The 24,513-nt window shown below is 47.1% G+C and overlaps 1 protein-coding gene across 3 annotated transcripts in view; it reads right to left on the reverse strand.

Moving 5' to 3' along the window:
• Positions 1-24,513, reverse strand: part of ASTN1 (astrotactin 1) — a 301,517-nt gene that overhangs the window by 98,184 nt on the left and 178,820 nt on the right. For all 3 annotated transcript variants that reach the window (XM_042925143.1, XM_042925145.1, XM_042925144.1), the window contains exon 9: positions 443-517. In XM_042925143.1, coding sequence (XP_042781077.1) covers positions 443-517 — 75 coding nt within the window. The remainder of the gene's footprint in view (positions 1-442; positions 518-24,513) is intronic.

Genomic DNA, 24,513 nt, shown 5'->3' on the forward strand with positions numbered 1-24,513 from the left:
AAGACTTGATGAAAAAGGTGCAAATTAGATGCAAAAGGGAGAGGCAGAAACTGACATTAATTGCCTGCTCTGTGCCAGTTTCTGTGCCAAGGGCTTTCCCTGCATTATCTCATACATTCCTCACCACAATACAACCAGGCAAATAACGCGGCCCCATTTAGCAAACGCAGAAACTGGAGGCTCCAAGAGGTTAAGTAAATTACTGGGGCTCACAGAGCAGGCAAGCAAGGAAGCCAGGACCCAAACAAGGGCTGTCTGCCCTCAAGAGTGCTCCACGCTGTCACTGGGCGTGAGTCCGGGGCCAGCACTTTTGTAATGAGAGGGGCAGAACAGCTAGATGTGCTTCCCATTTTCTACTTTATCTCTAGGGAAGAAAGTTCAGTGCCAAGTGAGACATGGGGCTTGTAGACATACATAAGCGCGTCCCTAGACAGCCACTTACCTGAATATTTTATCAGAAGGCTGTTCTCCCAAAACCAGGTCAAAGCCCCGCTGAAATATTGTGTAAGGCCAAGGCCTAAAAGGAGAAACATCATTCAATTAAAGTCAACTCCACAAACACTCTCTGAACATCTACTTCGTGCCAGGCACCATGCTGGGTACTGGAGACCCAAAGACACGGAGGCCTCATCCCTGCCCTCAAGGATCCCACTGACGGGAGCTCACGTAAGACCCTGAATGCTGGAGCCAGACCAAGAACAGGATCAACATAAAAATCACCGAACCACTAGGAAAGTGGAATGTAACAGACATGACAACCACAACTACAGAAACAGTAAAATTATATTAAGGTGGACCTCACATAGCTGTAATTCACGGTCCTTCTGTTGTAGATTTAACTGACACTTAGCTTTGCCTCACTTAAAAAAAAGAGGGTCAGCATGACTTCTTGGGAAAGACGAAGCCTCTGGAGTCAGACAGTTCTGAGTTCAAACTCTGTTCTGCTGTTGGCTTACTGTGGGCAAGTTAGTTGCCTTGTTGAGTCTAATTTCCTCTTTGGTAAAAATAGAGTCTGTAATAGCTGCCTCCAGACCACTATGAAGATTAAGCAGACCTCGTAGGCCAAAGGCACAGCTCATACAGGGTCCTCGACATGTTCCCCTTCCCTCCTCAAAATGACAAGAAGGTTAACAGGTTCCAGATGTTTTCAAACATTTTAATGCCATTCCTCCAAACAGAAACAGTTGAAATGGTATTTTTTAAATGATTCTTAACTACAAGTCTCCCTTATGAGCTTCTAGGTTCTGTCACTTATAATTGAAAGTAACAAAACTATTTTATTTAAATAGTACACATATCTTTTGACTAACCCAAATGTCTAATCCAAAAAGTATTTACTCATTTGAGGCAGACTTAGGAAAGCCCGCGATTGTGCTGGGTACTAAATATTGTACACTCTGGATGAACTGAGCCCTTGTTCCCACGGAACCCAATGATTGAGGATTTTACTGGAGACTAGAAAAAGTCAGCAGAATAAATTGACATAATTATGATTTGGGGCTAAATCTAATGCTAGGAACCAACCCAGTGGTTGTCAGTGTGGGTGCCATCACCCAAGAGAGTGCATTTGGGGACATTTATGGTTGCTCTCCCACATAACCATTGGACACAACGATTGGAGGACACTGCTGGCATTTAGAGGGCAGGGCTAGAAAGGCTAGAATCGGACAGCGCTCAAGATAGCTCTGTGCAACAAAGCATTTCCGTATGTCCTACAAACTACAGAATGTCTCACTACACATTTACATAGGTTAAAACTTGCCTGTCGTGACCTGAGCCAAGATGCTAACTCCATTTACACATAAGCACAGAGCAGCTTGTACTGCTTTAACCTATGACAAATTTTCTGGGTGCATAACTATCATGTAAATCGAGGGAAGATTATACATTGTTACTTAGAAATTTTACCAAGAGGTGTTCATAAGTTTGGAAAATCATATCATTGTCTGCAATGCTGCTCACGATCTTTGAATCACCAATACAGCACATCTGGATCAGTGGGTACTGCTCTTGGACATATCGTACATCATATGTTACTTTACTTATTACATTATGGTGAATCTACATTCGGGGCAAGTGTCTGTCAACTTTATTAAATTCTCCTGTTGCAATAGTGCCACAGCATTTACACATTAGAAGCTACTCTATCATTATAAATTATTGCCTTTTTATTTCTCTTTTAAACACTGTTAAGGCATTACATTTATTTTTGAAATCTTGCGTATATAGATTTTACTATTTGTGAATTTCATGTAAGGGGTTAAAATATTTGTTCTATTTCATGTAAAGGGGTTAAAAATATTTGTCATAAAACAGAGTGTTGGGTCTGACAGGGTTGAACACCACCAACGTAACTCAACTAGTTAGCCAATTAACTAGCCAAAGGAGTCAGTATTTGCAAGGGGAGCTCCTGGGACTATAAACCGAAGTGGCTGGGATGAATGCATTCTTTTTTATGCTTACTATTTATAAACACTTTGTTCTTGGAATTCAATTTAGAAATACCCTGAAGCAACTAGAGTTGGCTCCAAAAAGGACCCCACATTGTATTATGAATAACCCCTGCATCAAATCAACAGCTCTCCCCCATGTGTCTTTCATGTTTGTTCTGTTCATTGGAGGTGAACCCACAGAGAGGGGTTTGAATATGATTCTTTTTTGCTGAACAGCGAGTGGTGGCTTATGAGTTGCTAAAAATTATGCATTAATTGAAGAAACAGTCTAGAATTCATGAGGGGAAAAAGTCCCATGTGATCCTTGACACCTAGAAAGGGGAAATACAAAGAGAGAGAGAGAGAGAGAGAGAAACGTAACTTTATCTCTCTGTTGGGCAAAATAGCATTTTATTTACTATCAGTTTAATAATTTTAAATAACACACATTTTGCCTTCTAGTCATCTCTAGTGCTCGAAACTGGTACGATGTGTAATTAGAGTTAATTCTTGGCATGGGTCCTAGGTTGTTTGAAAATATATGTTGAGGAGCCAAATTTTAGGACTGGCATTGATTACAATGTGAACAATTAACTGCGTAGAAGAACATAAATAAACCTGTATTCAAGCCATAGGTAATAAATCAATGAGCCCACTGATTAAGCACACATCAGCATGTTGCTAGGTAGGTCAGGTCAAAGAGCCTTCCTGCTCTCGAGGGGCCTGGAGATCGAGAAAGACAACTCAGAATCCAAGGGCGCAGATGTGCAGGGTAGAGCTTGCCCAGATCACAATGAGAGGCAGCAGGGTACATCAATTAGGATGTGGGTTCTGGAGCCAGTCTGCCTACTTCACATTCCAGCTTAGCCACGAATCACTGTGCGATCTTGAGCAAGTCCTTTAATCATTCTGTGTCCCCATTTCCTCACCTATAAAGTAAGGCGGATGGTAACAATTATATCCACTTGGCGAGGTTGTTACGAGGCAGAACTATTTAATATAGCTAAAGGGTTCAGAACAGTGTTCTGGCATTTAGTGAGTGTCCTACAAGCATTGGCTAAATTAGTTAAATTTAGCAGTTACCCGAATCAAATACAAATATTCTAATAAGAAGGTTCTCAAATTTCTATACAGGAACGAGTGTCTTGCCCTAGGGTGCGAATGCCGTGGCAATACCAGGCTTGAACTCGGGTTGTACATGTATGCGTGCAGCCTGGAGAGGAGGCAATGATGAATATGGGAACACCAAGGCCCCACCCCCACCTCCCACCCAGCGGTCACTTCACAGGACCGTGACTATACCGTGTTGACATTAAGTATAGGGAGAGGGGGAAGAGCATGTGTGAAACAGCGAGAGAAATCAGAGAGGTGGGATTGCCTATTTGATTTATTTAGCAGATATTTATGGAGGGCCTGTTGGGTGTGAACTGTGATACTAGGCAACAGGAGTTGGGAGAGATTCTTGCCCTCAAAGGAATCTACGGTCTTTCTGAAGAAACACGTCTGGCCAGACAGAAGAGAGTGGAGTAAACGGGAGGAGGGACGGAGTTACAGGAGACCAGCTAAGTGGTACTGCAGTGGTCCAGCAGTCCTCCCGGCCGCTGGGAAGGCTGGGGGTTGGCAGGGCATGGGATGACAGCAGCGGGGAGCTTGGTGCCCATGAGCGGAGAGGCTACGGCGGGGGTGGGGGCGGCATACAGGAAAAGGCAGGGGGTAACACCAGCTTTCAGAGCTGGACCTGAAAGCCCCAAAACCGCTTTGGGGCCGAGTTATCCCTGACCAACTGAAAGAGGGAAGGTCTCTGTGTCAGGGCTGTCTGGGTATAAGTCCAAGTAAGACAATGGAACTGGCCTCACCAGAAAGAGGCCCATCACTGAGACTCTCCTATCCAGGTTTAAATGGAAATTGCCGTTGGAGGGGGGTGCCTGGAAACCGGGCCCCAAGGCCCTCAAATTGTCCCTCTCCTCTCTTTGTTTGGTTTTTCACCTTTCAGGCTTTATTCTCTCAAAAGGCCAACACCCATGCTGGAGACTTGGTCTCCAGCAGCTGCCACTCCTGTCTTTCCAGGGTCAGGCCATAGAGGAGATGTCTCCCCTCCTCATTAGGAAAACATAATCCATGGAGGAACTGCTTGACAGGTCCCGAATCACATGAGCAAAGCAGACCAATCTCTGGGGCCAGGGAAGGAGAGGCATCTAAGCAGAGGCAACCCCTGTTGGGTTTTCAGGGCTGGAGCTGGGAGGAGGGTGAATGTCAAACACATTTCCACCCCAGCTTCTACCTGCTTGTGGGGCAAGAGTGCTGCCTCCCTCAGAAGTGGGTGGCATTACTGAGCAGACTGAGCCAATACGAGTTTTGTGGAAAGAGCACAGGGCTGGGGAGTTGCCCACGGACAGCATCAGGATGGATGTGGGGCAGAAGGTGGAAACCTGCAGTTGGAAAGAAGCTTTACTCTCTTGACTTCAACTCAGAGGTGTGGGCTCCAACATTCTCTGTCCTGCATTGGATAACCCAGTCCCCTCTTGTTAGTTTGGGAAAATTAGCAGAATCAGAAGTCAGGAAAGAGTTGATTTGTTAATTTCTTCATTCTGACAAATCAAGACCCTGAAGACTGTCCTCCTGTGTGGCAGCCATAGACGGCCTAGATTCAGGGTCACAGGCCAGCAGGGGAACCATCCGGAACCATTGCCTCAAGCAGAAACACAGTCTGTGCCGCAGACAAGTCCCACAGTAATGCAAACTGGTATGCTAGAACTATTCGCAATCTTTTATTTGCCTCTTCCTCTCTCCCTGGCTCACACAATACCCAGTTTATGCAGAACCTTTCCTAAGCCCGGGCAACTCCCAAACTTTCAGCTACTCTCCTCACCCCTTCCTCTTCTTCTCCAAGACACATCAGTACTCATGGGGTTCTCCCTTTGGTCCTGGTGTTGGGTTGGGCCAGAAGTTGGCTGTGGCCTTGTCTTGACTTGACTGGGTGGGCATTTCTTCCATGACACCACCTAGACCTAAGTGAGTCAGTGAACACTCTGCATGGTCTGCTCCACTGGATGAGCCCTCACACTAGCTCTCCCAGTGCAGAAAGAGACCATTTCTGTTGCAAACGATTTCAAATTCTGCTTTTCGATCATGTGCAGCCTTCCACTTAACAGTGGCACCTAGAAATGGAGCTTGAAAGCTTTTGGTCGGCATGTCTGGTAATGGGCTTCCTTGTGGAGAGCTCAAAACTCATTGCCTGGGAGGGAGAAGGGGAATAGAGATAGACAGATAGATAGATAGATAGATAGGAGGGAGGGAGGAAGGAAGGAAGGAAGGAAGGAAGGAAGGAAGGAAGGAAGGAAGGAAGGAAGGAAATAAGCAGAGGGGATAGAGAAAGCAGAGAGAATACATACATGTATGTATGTACATATGCACGTATGTGGGGTGTGTGTGTGTGTGTGTACACAGTTCAGTGTGGAGAGAGGATGCTTCAGCTGTAGGCATTGATAAATAAGGCATATCATGGAGCTTCTTTTGAACTTATATTTTCCTCCACCTGTCACTAAAGAGAGTATTTTACAAATGAAAATTATGTGTCCATAGTTACATAAAAGCACATCCTTTTAAGCTTGCCTCTGGCCCACATTCAGCTAAGTTTAGGGTGGAAGCATAGTCTCTGAAATTCCAGCCCAGCTAGAGCTACACTACGGGGCTCTGGTTTAGAAGATCATACCCATATGTAATATGACAGGCTTTTGAGCAAACGTTCCTTTCCCTGGCTAGGTAAATGCATTTGCAAGCAGGGAACGGTGAAACAAAGAAAGAACAGAGGTTCATTAAAAAATGCTTCTGGAAAGAAGGTAGTTTGTAAGATATACAGGAGAAAAGGTGAAGAGAAAAATGGTAAAAATGACTTTTCCAGCTATGCCGTTGGCTGAAACATTCCATGCCTCAATTTATCCTAATGATAAGAAGGGGAGATTATTATGTGCCACTGTCTTCACAATCAGTACCAGTTCTGGAAGAAGTAAGTACTGGAACGACTGATGTCTCAATTATTTGCTAAACCCATGGCTTTGTCACAAGTTAAATAATAAGGATAATGATGCTTGATGTATCCATAGGATGCTTTAGGGCCTGGGGGTCCTTGCAGATTTCTTTCTTTACCTGGAATTTCTCCCCCTCTCATTTCTGTGGGTAACTTATACTATTCTTTTAAGTCTGGCTTAAAAATTACTTCCCAGGGGGCGCCTGAGTGGCTCAGTCAGTCGAGCGTCCTACTCTTGATTTAGGATCAGGTCAAGAACTCACAGGTTCATGGGATCGAGCCCCGAGTCGGGCTCTGAGCTGACAGCACAGAGCCTGCTTGGGATTCTCTCTTTCTCTCTCTCTCTCTCTCTCCCTCTCTCTGCATCCCTAGAAATAAATTAATTAATTAAAAAATAATTACTTCCCCAAATAGATCTTCCCTGGTGCTCCAAGACTAGGTCATGCCCCTTATTATATAAAACACCCTGCACTTTTCTTCAGAAAGCCTATAAATCTAATTAATGTATTATGTATTCGGTTACTATTTGCCCTCATCAGATACAAAGAGGCCTGCCATCATTTTTGCTCTCCCTTCACTGTCTAACATCACGCCATCACAGAACAGGCACTCGGTGAAGAGCCAGATGACATGACAAATGAGGCCAGACCCGGTCTGAGTCTGGGAGGATGCAGTCCCACTGTGCCACACGGCCTCAGGCAAGGCACTTAATTTCTCTCAGCCTCAGTATCTTCATCTATAAAATGTGGAGAAAACAGTAGCTGGAGTCATATATAAATGAGGGTGTATATATTAGCACAGCACCTGCCACACGGAACAAATTCAATGGCTAGTAGCTACGGTCATTATAACCAACACCACCATGTGATGAATAAAACGCATTTCTAACATTACGCTCTACTTAATTTTTTTCTAACATTACATTTCCAAAAACAAAAAACAAAACAAAACAAAAAAAATACCGTGATGACTGTGGTATATTTTCAAACTCATGTTACCTTTAAGCATGTAAATCTCATGTAAAAACAAATTAAATATTGATATGACTTTATTCATTATTTAATGTCTGTTATTTAGAAGTTTTTATGTAGCAGAATACCATATCTGTAGGTTTACAAATACCAAATTCGTAGGTTTAAAACCCGGCTCTACCAGTGACTAGCCCTCTGCCCTTGGTTAAGGTCATGAAATCCTGCCACCAGAACATTCCATGCACTTGCTCCCGTCATGCCCAATCCCATCCTGCCCCCATCTTTCCCCGACATTTCAGTGTCTGGCTCACTGTCCTCTCTGACACTTCGCCATAATTTTTGGTGACTTCAGTAGCCACTAAGATGATGCTTCCAATTCTTAAACCACTCAGCACCTTGATTTTTCTTCCTAAAGGAGCCTGTCCTCCACCCCTACTCCCACGGTAATGCCTAGACTACCAATGTCTGCAACCCTTCCTTGGTCATAATTTCAGGAGTCCCAATATTTGATCATCACCTCCCACCTTCCTAGATCATTCCTCCTAACACCAGAATTATCTACGCTCCCGAGACTTAAAATCCATTCATCCAACCACCATTTTATTGACCCTCACCAACCTCACGTATTCTCCCCCTCTTCACTTAGATTAAATTCTGTGGCCCGTTATTGGAATCACATGTAACCCCTACTCTCGCCCCTCCACCGCTTTATCATCCTTGTCTAAAACACTCCAACTCTGGTTCAGCTCAACGACCCTGTGGCTCCAGTCCCGTCTGCGCAAATGAATGCAGTTGGCAACCGGTATGATCGGTCTCATTTTAAATCCCACACCAGTGACCTCAAGTGGGTTCTGAATACTGCCTACATCACACTACATTTTCCTTGTCTGTTCACTCTCCCACTCTCTAGATCATATTTCAAACCTTCTTCTTTCTCCTCAAAACCTCCAACCCCTCCTCCCCCATCCTTACCCTCGGCTAATGATCTGCTTCCTACGTAACTGAGAAAGCAGAGGCAATCAGATTAAAAGCTTGTACCTCCACATCCACCCACCTACCTGCCTCTTGCCTATTGCTTGGCCCCTCTTCCAGTAATTAGGCACGAACACTTTGTGTTCCATCCAGAATGCTACTATTGCAACTAACCCTCTGACATCTTATAGGCAGTGCGACAGAAGGGAAGGAGTCCTAGGTGGAGGTTACAAATCCCAACTCCCTTCTGCTACTATGACTTCAAGTGAACACGTGTGCCCCACGGTCTCAATTTCTTTGCGTGAAAAATGAAAACCATGAGGTATATAGCATATTCCATAAAACAAAGTATGTAGAAATGATCATTGATAATCTTTGATCATTCGCGTGAATCGGGTTTCTGCAGTTTTATTCTATACTTTGTGTGTATGTGCACGTGTGTGCTTTACAGAAATTAAATTAATTTCCACAGGTAAAACAGTGGAAGCCGGCAGAATTCCTGCCTCCCCGTGGCTCAGTTTTCTTGTCTATAAAATGGGACATTAACAGTACCCACCTGACCAACTGCACAGGATTAAATGATCTAAAATATGTGCCAATTACTCATAATGACCTTGGATATATGGAAGTTCCGAATAAATGCTGGATTTTATATTTCACACATTATCAGGAATGCTGGTTCTAAATGTCGAAAAGGGTTTTTCTTGAAGAAATTTTAGATATAAAATGATTTTGAAAATGGCAATAATGAACAAAATGTTGAGACTTCCTGCCCCCCCACCCCCCACAATTTTAGAAGATAAGAATACAGCCTTGAAAAAAAAGGGGCAATAGGCAAAGACAAAGGCACAGTATGATGGTGAATTTTATGTGTCACCTTGATTGGGCCGCAGGGTGCTCAGATATTTGGTTAATCCTTATTCTGGATGTTTCTGTGAAGGTGTTTCAGATGAGATCAACATTACAATCAGTAGACAGAGTAAAGCAAGTTGCCCTCCCTAGTGTGGGTGGGCCTCATCTGATCAGTTGAAGGCCTGAATAAAACAAAAAAGCTAAACCTTCCTTTGAGTTAGTGAGATCGCCTCTTGCCTGATCAACTTTGAACTGAGACATTAGTTTTCTCCTGCCTTTTGACTCGAACTGAAACATTGCCTTTTCTTGGGTTTTAAGCCTGCTGGCCTTCAAACTGGAACTACATCATCAATTATCCTGGATCTCAGGACTTCGGATTCGGACAAAAACGATACCATCGGCTCTCGTGGGTCTCCAGCTTGCTGACTACAGATCTTGGGACTTGTCAGCCTCCATAATCACATGAGCCAGTTCCTTACAATAAATCTTTTTTTCTATATTTGTGTCTGCAGCTTCTAGGTTCTGTTTCTCTGTAGAATACTGACCGATGCATACATATAAACACACACACACACATACACAACTCTAGAATCCACGCTTAACCTTTTTGTCAACACAAAGCATTTCAGGGGGACACAAGCATGGACCCCAAGTAAGGCAGGAGACATCATTGCCTTGACCCTGAACACCTGCCTTATGGAGAGAGAGATACATGCCTGCCTCTATAACTCAGGGGCCATCACAGAAGGCAGACGCAGAGTCTATCTGCCCTCAGATGGAGAAAGTTGGCGCAGAGACTTGGAGTTCCCCTGTATGTTCTGGGATCGAGGCTAGTATAAAGTAGAGGAAGAAATCTTGAATAGGTCAGAAAAAAGCTCGTAATAATAGCTGCCATTTGTTGAACATTTGTCACATGCCAGGCAGGCACAGCCACCCGGAGAGCTATCCAGCCTACGGTTACTATCCCCATGTTGTAAAGGTAAACAAAGGTTCAGCAGGGTTAAGTAAGTTGTTCAAGGCCACACAGCTAGTAAGGGGCACAGGTGAGTGTTATCACGGACAGCACAGCCCACACTTTCTCCCACACCTTGCTCCCCCTCCTCTCCATCAGAGGCACAAGGATGCTGGAGAGAACGTACAAAGACAGCATTGCGTCTGCAGGCAGGGATGCTACCTGGGTGCTGGTCTGGCCTGCCCACCACTGGCTTCCAGGTGCAGTGACAGGTGGTGCGGGTGCTATCTATAGCTCACAGGAGGGATCCCCTGCTCTCTTTCCCGTGTTTGTGTGGGGCAATTCTGACATACACCAAGTGGTAAAGTCCCTTGTTTATCTGTCTTCCTCTTTTTTTTTTTATTTACTTTTGAGAGAGAGACAGAGAGAGCCAGAAGGGGAGGGGCAGAGAGAGAGGGACACAGAGAATCCGAAGCAGGCTCCAGGCTGCGAGCTGTCAGCACAGAGCCTGACGTGGGGCTTGAACCCACGAACCGCGGGATCATGACCTGAGCCGAAGTCAGATGCTTAACCAACTGATCCACCCAGGCGCCCCAATCTGTCTTCCTCTTAAATGTTCTCTCATTGACCCAACTACTGACTCTCCTTTCTCCTTGCATCTTTTAGAAATGACACTTAGTAGAACGGCTCTCACACTTTGGGGTACATCAGATTCATCCCACATATGGGATAATAGTTGTCAAACTTTAGTTGCTCTCATTTCACATATCTAAGGTGAAGCCAAGCATCAGTATTTTTAAAAAGTTAGGTGGGTGATTGGAAAGCACACAATAGGTTGAGAATCTCTGACCTGATATGTGCCCGCTCACACCCCAGCCAACCTTTACGGATCAGTCCGGCATTCTGTAAAATACAACTGCCATAAAAACAGAAATTGCAACCTAGCCCAAGAATTCCCTGGAACCTGCTTTTAAATTTCTGAATAATAATGAGAGATGAAGCATATTGAGTTCTTTCCTGTCCCTTTTCCTGATGAATTAAGATATCCCAAATCTCATTACGAGTACACGAGATGTACATTTGTTTTGTTTTGTTTTTTAACTGTCAAGTCATTTTGACTTCAGTGAATCAACATTTCCATTAAAAGAGTATGCAGCATTGAGATTTTCATGCATTCATAAATGCATTCACAGGGACAGATGTCCCCCCCCCCCCATAATACACACACACACACACACACACACACACACACACACGAGCCCATGTTCCACAAGCACACACATTCACAAACCCTCACGCTTGGCCACAGCCAGCTGCAAAAATTGCTTTGGGGGAAGGGGAGTCAGATGCCTGGCAGGGCTCACAATGGCTCTCCTCCTCCTCCTCCTTCTCTCTTTACCTCCTGGCAGCTGCTCTGGACACTGAAAGCCGACGTGCAGGACGGGGCCGTGGAAAGCAGGGTCCCTTGTAGAGGAAATCAGCACTGGGTCTCCCATCACTCACACAAGTCACCCCACGGTCCAGTTTCTGAGGGTGGCTCGAGTCAGGCAGACCACGGTGTGAGTCCAAGGCCTAGATTTGAGGTCCCTGCCAGCCCTGTGAAACTGACCAGATATTTAACCTTTCCACATCCCTCTTTCTTTTACTGTGAAATCGTGGTAATAATAGCTGCCTGTTACTTACAGGGCTATAAGCAGATTAAATGAATGAATAAATACCGTTTCAGTACAATGACTGAAGTACAGTTGTCCTTTCCAAATGGAAGCTCTCTCCCTCCATTTCTCTCTGGCCTCTGAATCCGAAGGCTTGGTTGATTTTTACCCTGGGCTAATGCAGCCAGGGTTTCAAGTTCAATCCTCCTGAAAGCTTGTTAGTCTCGCTTACCACTGTCCATGGGCACAGCCTGGGCCGCGTGTCCCCGGACACCCATCTTGGCTCACAGATGAATCGGACCCGAGCTTGGTAATGGATCCGTCCAAATCCATCTCTGTGTGAGAGAAGCAGTGCGGCACCTATTCACCGCGGAGGGTGACCTCCCTGTAAAAGAGGAGGGTGCAAACCTGGGGTTCCCTCCTCCTCCAGAGATACCTGCATTCAATTCCCGTGAGAAGGTAGGGGGGAGCCAACAGCATTAACACAAAAGAGAAGAGAAGAGGCAGAGGAGGCTTAGGTGAAAAGGTAGCTTCCTATCTGCCTATGATTTTGCGTCAAGAGAAACTGACAGTGTAAATGAACCAGAGAAGAATCACAACGATATCCATCGAGGACCTGTATTTAGTATGGAGCTTTTACCCCTTCCCCAACGTCCTTTCCTATCTCCTAGTTTCTTTCAGTTCTACTAATTTGTTTCACGATAAATTCAATTTCTCCTTCACATATTCATTTATTTATTTACTTGAAACATATTAATTATCCAAGTGTCATGTAAAAAACAGTTTGCTAAACACCGTCAAGGGACACAGAAATGATTAATACACGTTCCCTGCCATCAAGGACTTCATTAATGTAGTGAGTCATTCCTTGAGCAGTTATTACACACCTCTGAGGAGCCAGGCATAATGGGGTGTGCTGGGACACACAGATCAAAGGCTGGGTCCCTGTTCCAAATCATGGTCTGAGAAGAATGACAAGTAAACAATCCATGGTGTTTGGTTTGTCAATTTTTATGGCAGAGCAAATAAAAGCCGTTGTTTATTGTGCATTTACTAGTAGTCAATGAACCAAGTGCTTGCTGCTTACTACTTCATGTAATTCTCATACAAATGCATAGGCATTCTATTAAACCCATTTCACAGATGGGGAAAGCAAGGCTTAGGAGGGTTCAATAATGTTAGCCAAACTCTCACAGCTAACACATGGCAGAGCCAGGGCTCAGGTGTGGCGTTCTCAGATGTCCCGGCTCTTGCTAGGACCTCAGTGGATCACCTCCACCCTGCTGCTTCCAGAGAAGGCGGGGGGCACTGAGCGGCACTGGCTGCAAGGGCGAACCCACACAAGTGTCCACATCCCCAGGCAGACGTGAGAAGGCAAGACTGAAAAGGCTGAGCTTCAACCGTGAGCTTGGGCAAGATGTGCAGCAGGCAGCTAGACAAGCAGGGCTGACCTTGCCCAGAGAGGGGAGCACAGAGATGGAGAGTGGGAGCGAAAATAGAGACCGCAGGAGCAGAATAGAGGTAACACCGGCCCCTGATCAATCATTCACTAGACCCATTCATCCCTGCTTCAGCGATAAGATCACCGAGGCTCAAAGAGGTTACATGGCCAAAAAACCATACGGAAGACAAGCGAGGTAAGATCATTCGTTCATTCGTCCACCTACTTATTCAGCAAATATGTATTCATTGGCTGGCATGGGCCAAGCTCTGTGTTCCGGGGATACAGATGTGAACAAAAGCAAAGATGGTGAGGTTCTGCTTCATGGAGTTTATACTCATGAATAAATATAATCACAGTTGAGGAGAAAGCTCTGAAGGAAGGAATGCGGTCTTGAGTGTGTGTGGTCAAGGACAGCCTGTCTGAGAAGGGGAAGGTTAAGCCCTGCGCTAAGAGGAATTTTACATACAAATTGCATCATGCCACTCCCCTGTGTTAAATTCCTGTCCTGGCCCTCAAGGCCTTCCTGCACAACCTGGCCCCCTGCTTAGCTCTCGCTGGCCAACTTCATCAGTAGCCTCCACCTCCCTGCTTGTTACTCTACAGTCAGGTTTCTGGAATGGGCCGGGATCATCCAGGGCGAGTGAGGCCTGGAGCCTCTGCCCCTCCCCCCTGCTCTGGCCGGTACCTTCTCATCTCTCAGCCTCCAAGGCTCCAGATTTCAAGTGACCCTGCCCTTCCCTCCCGTTAGCCATCCTTGATGAGCCTTCTGTTTCCCTCACTCTACTTCTCACGGCCTGTAAGTATTCTGGGACATGTTTGTTTTATTGTTTGTCCTAGTGCCTTCCCCACCAGAGTACACATGCCTTGAGGGCAGGAGTCCCCAAGGTTTCTGCAGCCAGTGGCAGAGCCTAACATATGGCACGAATGTCATTCCATGGGGAAAGAATGAGTGAATGAGTTGGGTGATTACAGATCAGCAGAAGTGTGTGACATTAGAAACAGCAAGGTCTATGTGTGTGGTGTCTGTGTGTGTAAGAGGGAGGGGGGGAGAGAGTGATTGCCAGACTCAGTTTGACGTTTCAAGGTAATAATTATAATAGCATCATCAACTGACAATAAGAGCAGAGACAAAATACGTAGATACTTCCCTTAAGGCAGAAAAGGAAATGAGAAAAATGATATGGAAAGATAACAGGGTCAAGGGACCACCTAACATTTGAATAAGGGATAGAAGTTGGCCAGGCGTAATAGTAGATGCAAGAGAGAGTCGGCGGAGGGGCAAGACTCTACGGAAAGCGAGCTGAGTCGAAAGGACAAGTCGAGGCAGAGTTCAGCTGTGGCACTGAGGACACAGCCACTTTCCAAAAGGGCAAAGATGAGGAGAAACCGCACACAGACACAAGGAGGGCAAGGACCCTGAGCCACAGAGCTCTGACTTTGCTAAGTGAGATCTGAAGTTATGGGCTGAGCATCAGAGCCAGGATAGGACTGGATGATTGAGGACGGGGAAGAGGGTTCTGGCCCATGACGAGAGATGAGTAAGAAGACTATGACGTTGCTCTGAGTGCCTGGCTAGAATTCCAGAAGGACTACCCATCAGCAAGTTTCTTCAGGATTCTCCCCAGCTCGAGGAAGCCCCAGAACAGCACAGAAACAAACAGAAACAGCCATTATAAAGCTTGGAGCAAGCTAGGCAGGTGGGGCAGTGGGAAAAAAGGGTAGGGATTTGGGGGTGATTGTGAATGTACTTTCATAAATGGCTCATGTGAGGTCTAGGCTAGCTCAGGATGCATATAGAGCCAGGAGAGAGACAGGGGAGGATACTGAAAAACGAAGTCCAAGAGTAGACTATTTGGGAGGATGGAATGGGACAAGGAGAGGCTAGAGAGGCTGTGAAGAACTTGAGTTCGACAGCCTAATCGTGAGATGCTTTTAAAATACACTGCCATCGGGGCGCCTGGGTGGCGCAGTCGGTTAAGCGTCCGACTTCAGCCAGGTCACGATCTCGCGGTCCGTGAGTTCGAGCCCCGCGTCAGGCTCTGGGCTGATGGCTCGGAGCCTGGAGCCTGTTTCCGATTCTGTGTCTCCCTCTCTCTCTGCCCCTCCCCCGTTCATGCTCTGTCTCTCTCTGTCCCAAAAATAAATAAAAAACGTTGAAAAAAAATTTAAAAAAAAAATAAATAAAATAAAAAAATAAAATACACTGCCATCAAGCAGTGGCTCTGCCGGCCATCACCTAAAATCGAGAAGAACCAGAAGATACTGGTGACCTGAGACATCAGTTAGAAGGACAATTAACATGTATGGTTCTTCATTTGTGCATTCATTCAGCAAAGAGCTACTGAGGGCTTACTATGTGTCAAACACCATACTCATCATTGGGGAAGTGGAGTCAAGTAAGACATAGCCCCCTCCTCAAGGACCTATATAGTCTAATGAAGGAACCAGGTAAATCAGTGGGTTAATTGGCTTCTATGGGGAAGCAGCAGGAGGAAGGCAGAGAGCAAGGTTCCAAAACCAAGGCTTTATCAACTGCATGTATTCCAGGAAGTAATCACAGCCGTGCGAACTGAGGGCAGATGAATCACGGTGACTACTTCTCCAATCCCATTCAGTGACTGCTGAATGCATCTAGTACAACAGCTGTTCTCGGCCACGGCGGCATCAGAATCCCCTGGAGAGCTTGCTGAAATTCGAATGGCTGGGCCCCACCTCAGAGTTTCTGATTCAGGAGGTCTGGGATGAACTGGAGAATGTGCATTTTAGCAAGTTTTTAGGAGAAGCTGATGCTGCTGGACTGGGAATCACACTCCGAGAACCTGTACTAAGGGCGTTAAGCTTCACTGGGCATCAGAATCACCTTGGGAGCTTTCAACCCCACGACTGCCCCAGAGATGTCCGATTTAATAGGTCTGATATGGGGTGTGGCCATGGACATGTTTCAGTACACCCAAGGAGATTCTAATTTGCAGCCCGGCTAGAGAACAATAGCATTGCTTTGTGACCGGCACTGCGAAAGATGCCCAGAACACAGAACACAAAGACCTGGCCTAGGTCATAAGGAGTTCAAGGTCTAGAGGGAGAATTACACATATGCATATATTTACATAACGAAAGGGAGGTGAGCAGTGGACGTTTGGAAAAGTGCAGGGCGAGGCTGAGGGCAAGCGGGAAAAGCTAGAGTTGAGGAGGAGGAGGTGGGATTTGGAAAGGAGACTGGAAGAGAGGAAAGGTTGGACTCTTCCGGGGTGGTAAAGCGGAAAAGGAGCAGTGGTGATGTCAGGACAGGTGAAGTTTGATGATGTCCGGGTGGGGGTGGCTGCAGTCCAGGAACAGGAGAGAGACTGAGAAGGCGCTTTGCTGGATAAATGCAGGTGGCCCGATGTGGCTGATGTGCCAAGGACATGGAAGGTGAAGCCTTCGCAAGGCGAGGCAGGTCAGGAGGCAGGACGTGGGCCAGGCCGAGGCTCTGGGCCCCCCAGTGGGTCTCGGGAAGCCCCTGAAGAGCTCCCCACGGTGGCCCTGGTACCCTCCCTGGGCTCTCTCCCTCACCTCACAGTCACAGCCTCCCCCTGAAAATCATCACAGCCCCCTGCTTTTTCTTGCTATTTTTCATGTAAAAAACAGATAGGAAAAAAGCAATTCGGTGCCTCAGTCTTGTTAGACTCGCAGTAGATTTCAATCCCCTTTACTTATTTATGGACCTATTTTTCCCAAGTGCTTCTTTTCCCTGGTATATTTGTAAACACCATTTTTATTCCTCTTAATCCGTTTGGCAGCATTAACTCATTCTGCACTTACGGCCCTTATCTTTCCCATGAAAAATGTTCACAGACGTGGTTAAAATTCACAGATTTTTCGTCTTTCCCAAAACTTTTTCTGATTTGGGGCTTGGGAATGTTTCCTTGCCTAGGCCAGGTTTTGCTGAAGGCAACTCACTCATCAACGCAAGATACGTTTCCTACATTTTGCATCTCAGTGCCCCCGCGCTGCGCACACGAGCTTTTCTCACACGCGCACTTAAAGCCTGGAAAGTATTCGCTCTGACCTTGGACTTGGGCACAGTGGTTGGGCAGCCTCGGGCCTCTGGACTAAACAAAAGGTTTCAGATCCCCGTGGCTATCCCTCCTGCATCTCCTACCAGCCTGAGATCCACTCACACAAATGACAGCTGCTGGGCCTGCCCCTGTCGGATTGTGCCACTGTAGAATGTTCCAGCCAGAGCGTAATCCATTCTGACTGCCAGTGGAGACTTGAGGAAGTCCAGTGATTGTAACGGCCCAGCCAGAGGCAAGATAGAGAAAGACACAACAGCGGACGGGGGCTGTCCTCCGTGCCTCATTGATACCATGAAAGCTCTGTGATTTCTGGGGTCTTTTAGCATTCTCCAAGATGGGGCCTTTATTCTCCCTCCACACTGCTGGTGCAGCGGCCAGGAACAAAGGCCGAGGCTCGGTAATTGTTCAGCACAGACAGCAAGGAGAACGGAGTGTTTGAAAGTGCCATTCTGCAGCATTTGGCTTTTGATTTCCTCTCTCTCCAATTTAAGTGATGGGGGATGGTAAGCATCGCTCTGGGGAAAAGGAAATGGAAGGCCTTTACCTCCATTAGAACCATCCAGAAATGAGACTCATTGCCCGGCAGTGAGGTTGCCATCATTGCTGAAAGCTGACAGGCTGGAGCCTTACTGGGGATGTGGAGATGATCACAGACTTCTGGGAAAAAAACTGGATTTTAGGAGACCATAAAACCCAGTACTGAGAGGCCACATCCCTTACCCACCTCCACCGCCACGTGTCCACTGAACCACTGCGAGCCTCAGCTCCCAAACTGCAGAGATTTCAGAAGACAGGACGCTTGCTGCCTCCTCGAGCAGAACGTTCTATTTTGAAACGGTGTTAAGCATTCAACGCTTTTCTTATCTGAATTAAAATCTGCTTCCTTCTCATTTGTACCTATTAGTCCTGGGCCTGGCTCTCTGGGGCAAAACCGAGCAAGGCTCACTTTCTTGCTACAGTTATTACCATGTGCTCCCTTCACTTCTCCTCCTTCTGCACTGAGCACCTCCAGGAACTTTACCTGACCGATCTCCAGTCACTCTCATCTGGGCGCTGTCCAGCTTGTCACTGAATGGCCCTGTTCTAAACCTTGAAGGCTGTGACTGACCAGACCAACACACCACAGAACAAAACTCACAAAGCCTCCTGACGACCCTCTCGCCCCACTCGGCCCTTTTCTGCACACTCTGATCCTACCAACCTGGTGCAAGGCCACCTTAGGCACAGCGTAGATAAGAGCTGTCACACTCCCCACGAGTTTGGCACCTGTGTCAGAGGCGGACGGGAACGTCCACGTTCTTCCCACTCTGCCCGCTGTTGTGCACGTTCTGGGCCACCAGCCGGATACCCACGTCAGGACCCAGGCACTGGGAGTGTGGCTGCTGATGGAGCACACCTGCCCCCCCACCCCCCCCACCCCGGGCCCTGTCCTCAGCTGAGGGAGCTGCTTTGCCTTACGTAGGCCCCTGTCTCAGGGCAGCTCACATCTAGGGACGGGCCCGTGTGGGGACCAAAAGTCCAGGCCCCTGGCCTCTCCATTTGGGACATCTCTAAAGGGCTATCTCAGCTCCTGGAGGGCTGGCAGGGCCTCTGTTGTCACTGCCTGACAGGGGAGCATCTCCCCCTGCCTAATCTGCTTCTCTCAGTCCGTCACGGTTGTTGCCCCTGAGGAGAATCTCCCCAGAATCCGGCCTGCACGCAAACCCTGCCTTGGCCAGTTTCCTGGGGAGCCCTCCTCTCCCACACAGGCTTCGAGTCCAGCTTTCATGCAGTGGTGGGAAAGTAACAGTGTGCCCGCAACTTCCCTAAGTTCTCACCTTCTGCTTCGCACCTGGGGACTTCTGCCCTCAGGACACCTGTCTGGCCTGGAGAAATCGTTCTGTGCACACCAAAGGCCCTCTCTCACTTTCCCCTCCTAGGGGCAAAACAAAGCCTGGATAACATGAAATGCCTTTTCCTGGGGCAAGTAAATCTCAGTGAGGAGAACCCAGAGCCCCCCCTCCCCGCTCCCCCCACCCGGCTCCCGACTCCCACCTCCATTAACCTGCAGAGAGTCCTGTCCCTGTTCTGCACTGTTCTGTCCTGGGCTGCCCCGCCCACCCTGCTTTGTCATGCTTCTCTTCCCACCCCCGATCCTTGGTCCCACTCTTCCCAGGTCTCAAGACCACCGCAGGTCTTGCTTCTGCCGTATGATCCCTGCCCTCGGCAGCCACCACACCCTCACACGCTCTGGCAGTTACAAAAGAGTAAGGAGTCTGCGCTGGGCTGAGTGGCCCAGAAGACCCGAAGCATGAGCTCCTGCAGTCGCCATTCCCCTCTGCCGCTCCCTGGGGCCTGCCCCAAGCTGGGTCCTCCCGTGCACCTCGGTCCTCTGCCCAACGCTCTGGGTGCCAAAAGTCCCCCTACTTGGATGGGTATCAGCTGCTCCATCCTGTCCCTTGGGGTACAGCTACCTGGCCCCTGTTCTCCATCAGCTGGGCTCGTTTACTTCCAAATTGTAATCTTGAGCTCTTTCGTTGCTTCCCTCTCTCCAACACGTTCTCTTTTTTCTTTCTATCCATTCCATCTGAATAAAGAGGGCCTAACACGCCTGACGAAGACAGGGCATTTTCTCCTCTCGCTGCAGACATGGCCAACCCCAACCTTCACCTTGAAGCAAGCCCGGATAAGCTCAGCAGGCCTGTGAGCCGGGGGGACTGGTTGACAGGGATGGCAGCCGAGATCCGGCTCCCAGCACCGCCTCTGAAGCTGATGCTCAAACCTGCTCTTTTGTCCCTTAGAAGGACTGTCTCCCTGTATGAACACCTTCCAGCTTCTTTCATGTTCCCGGGCTTATCTCCCGCCCATTTGTCCTCACAACATCTGCACTCTCTACGGACGGCACAGTCAGGAAGATGACAGAACCGTTGCCAGGTCCAGGCAGGAAACAAAGCTGAAGACGGTGCCAAACCACAGGAAAGGGGTTGTTATCTCTTCATAAGAACCGATACGAAATCACTAGTTAGAAAGCAAGGTAGAGCGACGGAGAACACGAATACCGAGAAAGGGGACCATGACGATGCGGACAGTCCCAGTGAGTGTGTATTATGCCTGACGTATACAGCTCTGTGGGGGGGGGGGAGGGGGGTGCACGGGGGTGAGGAATAGGAGGGGGCGGTACCTTCACCGTGCAGAGACACCTGAAGACCTTCTCTAGCTCTTTGGGGTCAGAGCGAAGTAAATGCTTTGGAAGTGGACAGAAAGGGATAGCTCAAAATAATTTATTTACTTATTTTCTGACCATGCCTGTATTCTCGAGGCTACCAGGACGCATCAGGTCTTTTGGTTCATGTCACTCAGGGCAATCTCATGGTTAAGGAGTTCAGAAGCCAGATGACGTGAGTTCAAAAGTTCAAAACATGGCTCTGCCCCTTATCACCTGGATGCCCTTAGGGAAGTCGCTTTACCTTTGGGTCTCCTTCCCTTCCCTGTAAAACAATGATAATAACCATAGTCACCTTATGGGATACTAATGGTAAAACAGTACCCACCTCACAGGACTGCTGAGAGATTAAAGAATTGATAAATGTAAAGGCCTTCTAGTGGCAGACACGTGCGAGGCACGCTGAAAATGTTTACTGGCATCACCCTTACCTGCTGGACTGGCCTAAATTGCCTCCTACATTGCTGGCTGTACCACCATCTAGCGGGGGGCCGTGCGCACCTTCTCTCTTGCCTGGGCAATGTCTGCAGGTCAGGGACATCATTAAACATCCTACAACACACAGGACAGCTCCCAGCCCCACAAGGAATTGCCAACCTAAAATGTCAGGAAGTGCTAAGTTTGAGAAGCCCCGATCGTCTGCAGGAGTCATCAAACTTTTTCTGTGAAGGGCCAGATAATAAATATTTTCGGCTTTGCAGCCATATGGTCCCTGTTGCATTTGTACTCAACTCTGCCTTCGTAGCAGGAAAGCAGCCATGGACAATATACAACCAAATGAGCACAGCTGGGTTCCAATAAAACTTTATTTACAAAAACAGGTGGCAGGCCAGCTTTGGCTTGAGGATGACAGTTCGCAGATCCCTGCATTAATGCCTCTTACGCCTTCCCGAAATACCATTTCCATCATCCCATGCCCTGCTCAAAATATATTCTGTGGCTTCCCATTTTCTACTGTGGGAAATCCAGACTCCTTGTTTGAAATTCAAAGCCTTCTGGTCACTGCCCGCCCACCTTTCACACTTTTCCTCTATGCCTGTCCTATCAGATCCACTGCCTATCACTCTATTTCCCGAACAGGCCATGGGCATTTCTGCCCCCTGTCCTCACAATCTGCCCATATGAACTTGCCTATCATGAAATTCCTCTTATTTGCAGGTTCTTTCCTTCTCATCCGCCCTCCTTCTCAACAGGTGCCTAATGGCAATGGCAGTGGTTGGAAAGATGTTGGCAATTGTCAAAGGTAATGGATTGTCCTAGAGGAAGGCTGTAGCTTTGGGAGTAGAGAGGAACCGCTGGGTTTGAGAGAGATTTCTGAGAAGAACAAAGAGGATCTGGGGGCTAACAGGGTGTGTGTGAAAGAGAGAAAGCAGAAGGTAATTGTGGGAGGTGGGTCATGGAGAATGACCCCCAAGTTTCTCATATGGGAGACCAAGTGATTGTTGATGCTATTTCTACAATTCTTCACACGAGAATTGTAGGAGTTAGAGCAGGGATCAGGGCAGGTGTGGGCTTCATGTTCCATTCTGGACAAGTTAATTTGAGATACTTGTAGGAAATCCATGAGCAAATATCCAGAAGGCAGTTGGAAATGGAGTCTGAAACCAAGGAAAGAGATTCGTGCTAGAGATACAGATTTAGAAAACACAAGCGTACAGATCACGTTTGATTCTCTGGGAGAGGGGCAGATCACCCCGGGAAAACAGGCAGTCTAGTAACAGAAGGGAATCAAGGACCCTGCCAAAACCTCCACGAAGGGGTAGGGATTGCCGAGGGTGCTATTGGGAAAAAAACACAACTTTCTTTTCAGATGCTTAAAGGTTTGACCTTTGTCCAGGACACTTTTAATGTGGGGAAAGCTAAAGACCAAGGTCTCACTTGAGGTTATTTGCAAAGTAAGAGACATTAAAAAAAAAACAACCCTCTTTTCCCTAGGTATAATAACAAAGCAATTTCCAAATTAATTCCTGACTCCTTCAAGAAAACTTGGCTCTGGGTATAAACCTACATTCTATCCAAATCTAAATGTTTTTGAGAGTCTCCAACTGATATTAATTCTACCCTTGGATCTGAAGATCGGAAGCAGCATTTATTCCTTGAAGGGATCTAAGAAATATAATTTTATTCGCCTCTCTGCACTCTTCAAAGATATTCTGGTATGAAGATCTTGGAAAGTTTTCAGAGTTGCAGTTAATAATTACATGTACCTTCATATGTCTGGTACGAATACACCGTCATGGCTAAACATAGGGGGCGAGAGGAGTAACTCACTGATGAAGGAAAACAAGCTGCAGCATCATGAGGCAGGGCCCAGATGCGACTTGCTGTTTACACAAACACACACATTCTTTTGTCTGTTCAGAGGAGGCTACAGTGATTGATTTTATGTATAAGGAACATTGGCTGTGATAGTCACTCTTTTGTTAAAACCGCAAGGCTTCGAACAATGGGATGTATGCAATGTCTACAATTATCAAGGTTGACATTTCACCAACCGAGAAGTCTTAAGCACTTTCTAGGCTGAAACCCAGGAGTACAAAGAGGTACTCCCCAATTTTGGCTTTGTCCTGGCCTTCTACGGAATCGGATTTGGGAAAATACATGGGCCGCTGCTGTCCTCACATAGGGTTGTAAGCGTGACAGGGAAGAACACTGGAGTAAGACCATTCATTTTTGGTGTTTGGGATTTGTATTACCTTCTGATTGACTCCAGGTTTATGCATTCAATCTACTCTTACTTAGCAACTTTTTATCCAGCTGTCAAAAGCATTAGATCTAATCACTGGCACTTTCTTTACAGAACAGTAAACTCTGCAAGGAGAAATTTTTTCTCCTTTTCAGTGGTGGCAAAAGAGCCAATTAAGCTTCATCCTGCAGAGGTACAATGGCCTCACAGACAAAACATAAACCTAGCAACTCCATTAAACTTTTGCATTCGTATCCCTGGAAAAATGAAATAGGCAAAGATGATGTCAGCCACTCCGGGTCTCCAAGGTTCACTCGCTGTTTCTAAAGCAAGAATAGGTGTGGCCCCTTCCCTCCTGTTTATTTCTTCTCCCTTCCTACAGAGCACAGGGGGAGGAGGAAGAAGAGAAAAGAAGAGAAGGGGTTAGCCAGGACCATGATTTTCACCAGTAATGGACGAATAATGGCTCATTCCAGGAAGACAGGGAAAATGAGCTAAATTAGAAAACATTTCACAATGCCAGGCCTCAGCATCAAGTTGAGCCAAACTCAGTCCGGCACAGCGATTTCCCACCTCCCAACTGTGACTGCTCGTGCTCAAAGCTCCAATTATATCAGCCTGAATGCTTCTCCTAAGACGGCCCCTTCTCTTGTCCGCCTCCCCCTGCCCCCATCCACAGCGCCCTGGCTCCAAAAGGCAGTTTTGTCAGTGCCCTTGGGCTTCGTCCCCTCCCTCAGCTTCCTTGAGCCGCCTCTCTCTTCTTCCAGCTTCCTTTATTAAAAATGCTAATGCTACCATTCTCTGCCTGGATTTCCGAAAAATGCAGCATAAAGGAGCTGAGGCTGGAAGGAAACACGAGAGCAGAGATGATCAGAACCAAGGAGTAGCTTTTTATCGGGCTGTCCCTCAGCTGACGCTCCCAGCCCAGAAGGCAGTGAACGCACAGCAGGAGGAGGGAGAAGAAGCTGCAATTTTTTTTTTTCCTTTTAAAATTAAAAACTCTAAAAAGAGAAAATGCTGTCCTTGTAACTTGGGCAGGGACTCGCAGCTTTTGTTCTCTTTGTCGGAGTGGCAAATTTCGTCTTCTACTTTGGAAGAAGAGAGAGGAAGAGCAAAGGCCCGGAAACCTGGACTACGCCAGGTATCAGAGAAAGACGAGGAGGGGGATGGGCGGGCGAGAATAACCAGAGAGGAAAGCAGGCAAATCAAAAGTGACTGTGAGGATGAGGGGACAAAAAGCAGCAAAAGGGAAAAAGCAAAAAAAA

Source organism: Panthera leo, chromosome F3 (assembly GCF_018350215.1).
Source record: "Panthera leo isolate Ple1 chromosome F3, P.leo_Ple1_pat1.1, whole genome shotgun sequence".
NCBI classification, from domain to species: Eukaryota; Metazoa; Chordata; class Mammalia; order Carnivora; family Felidae; genus Panthera; species Panthera leo.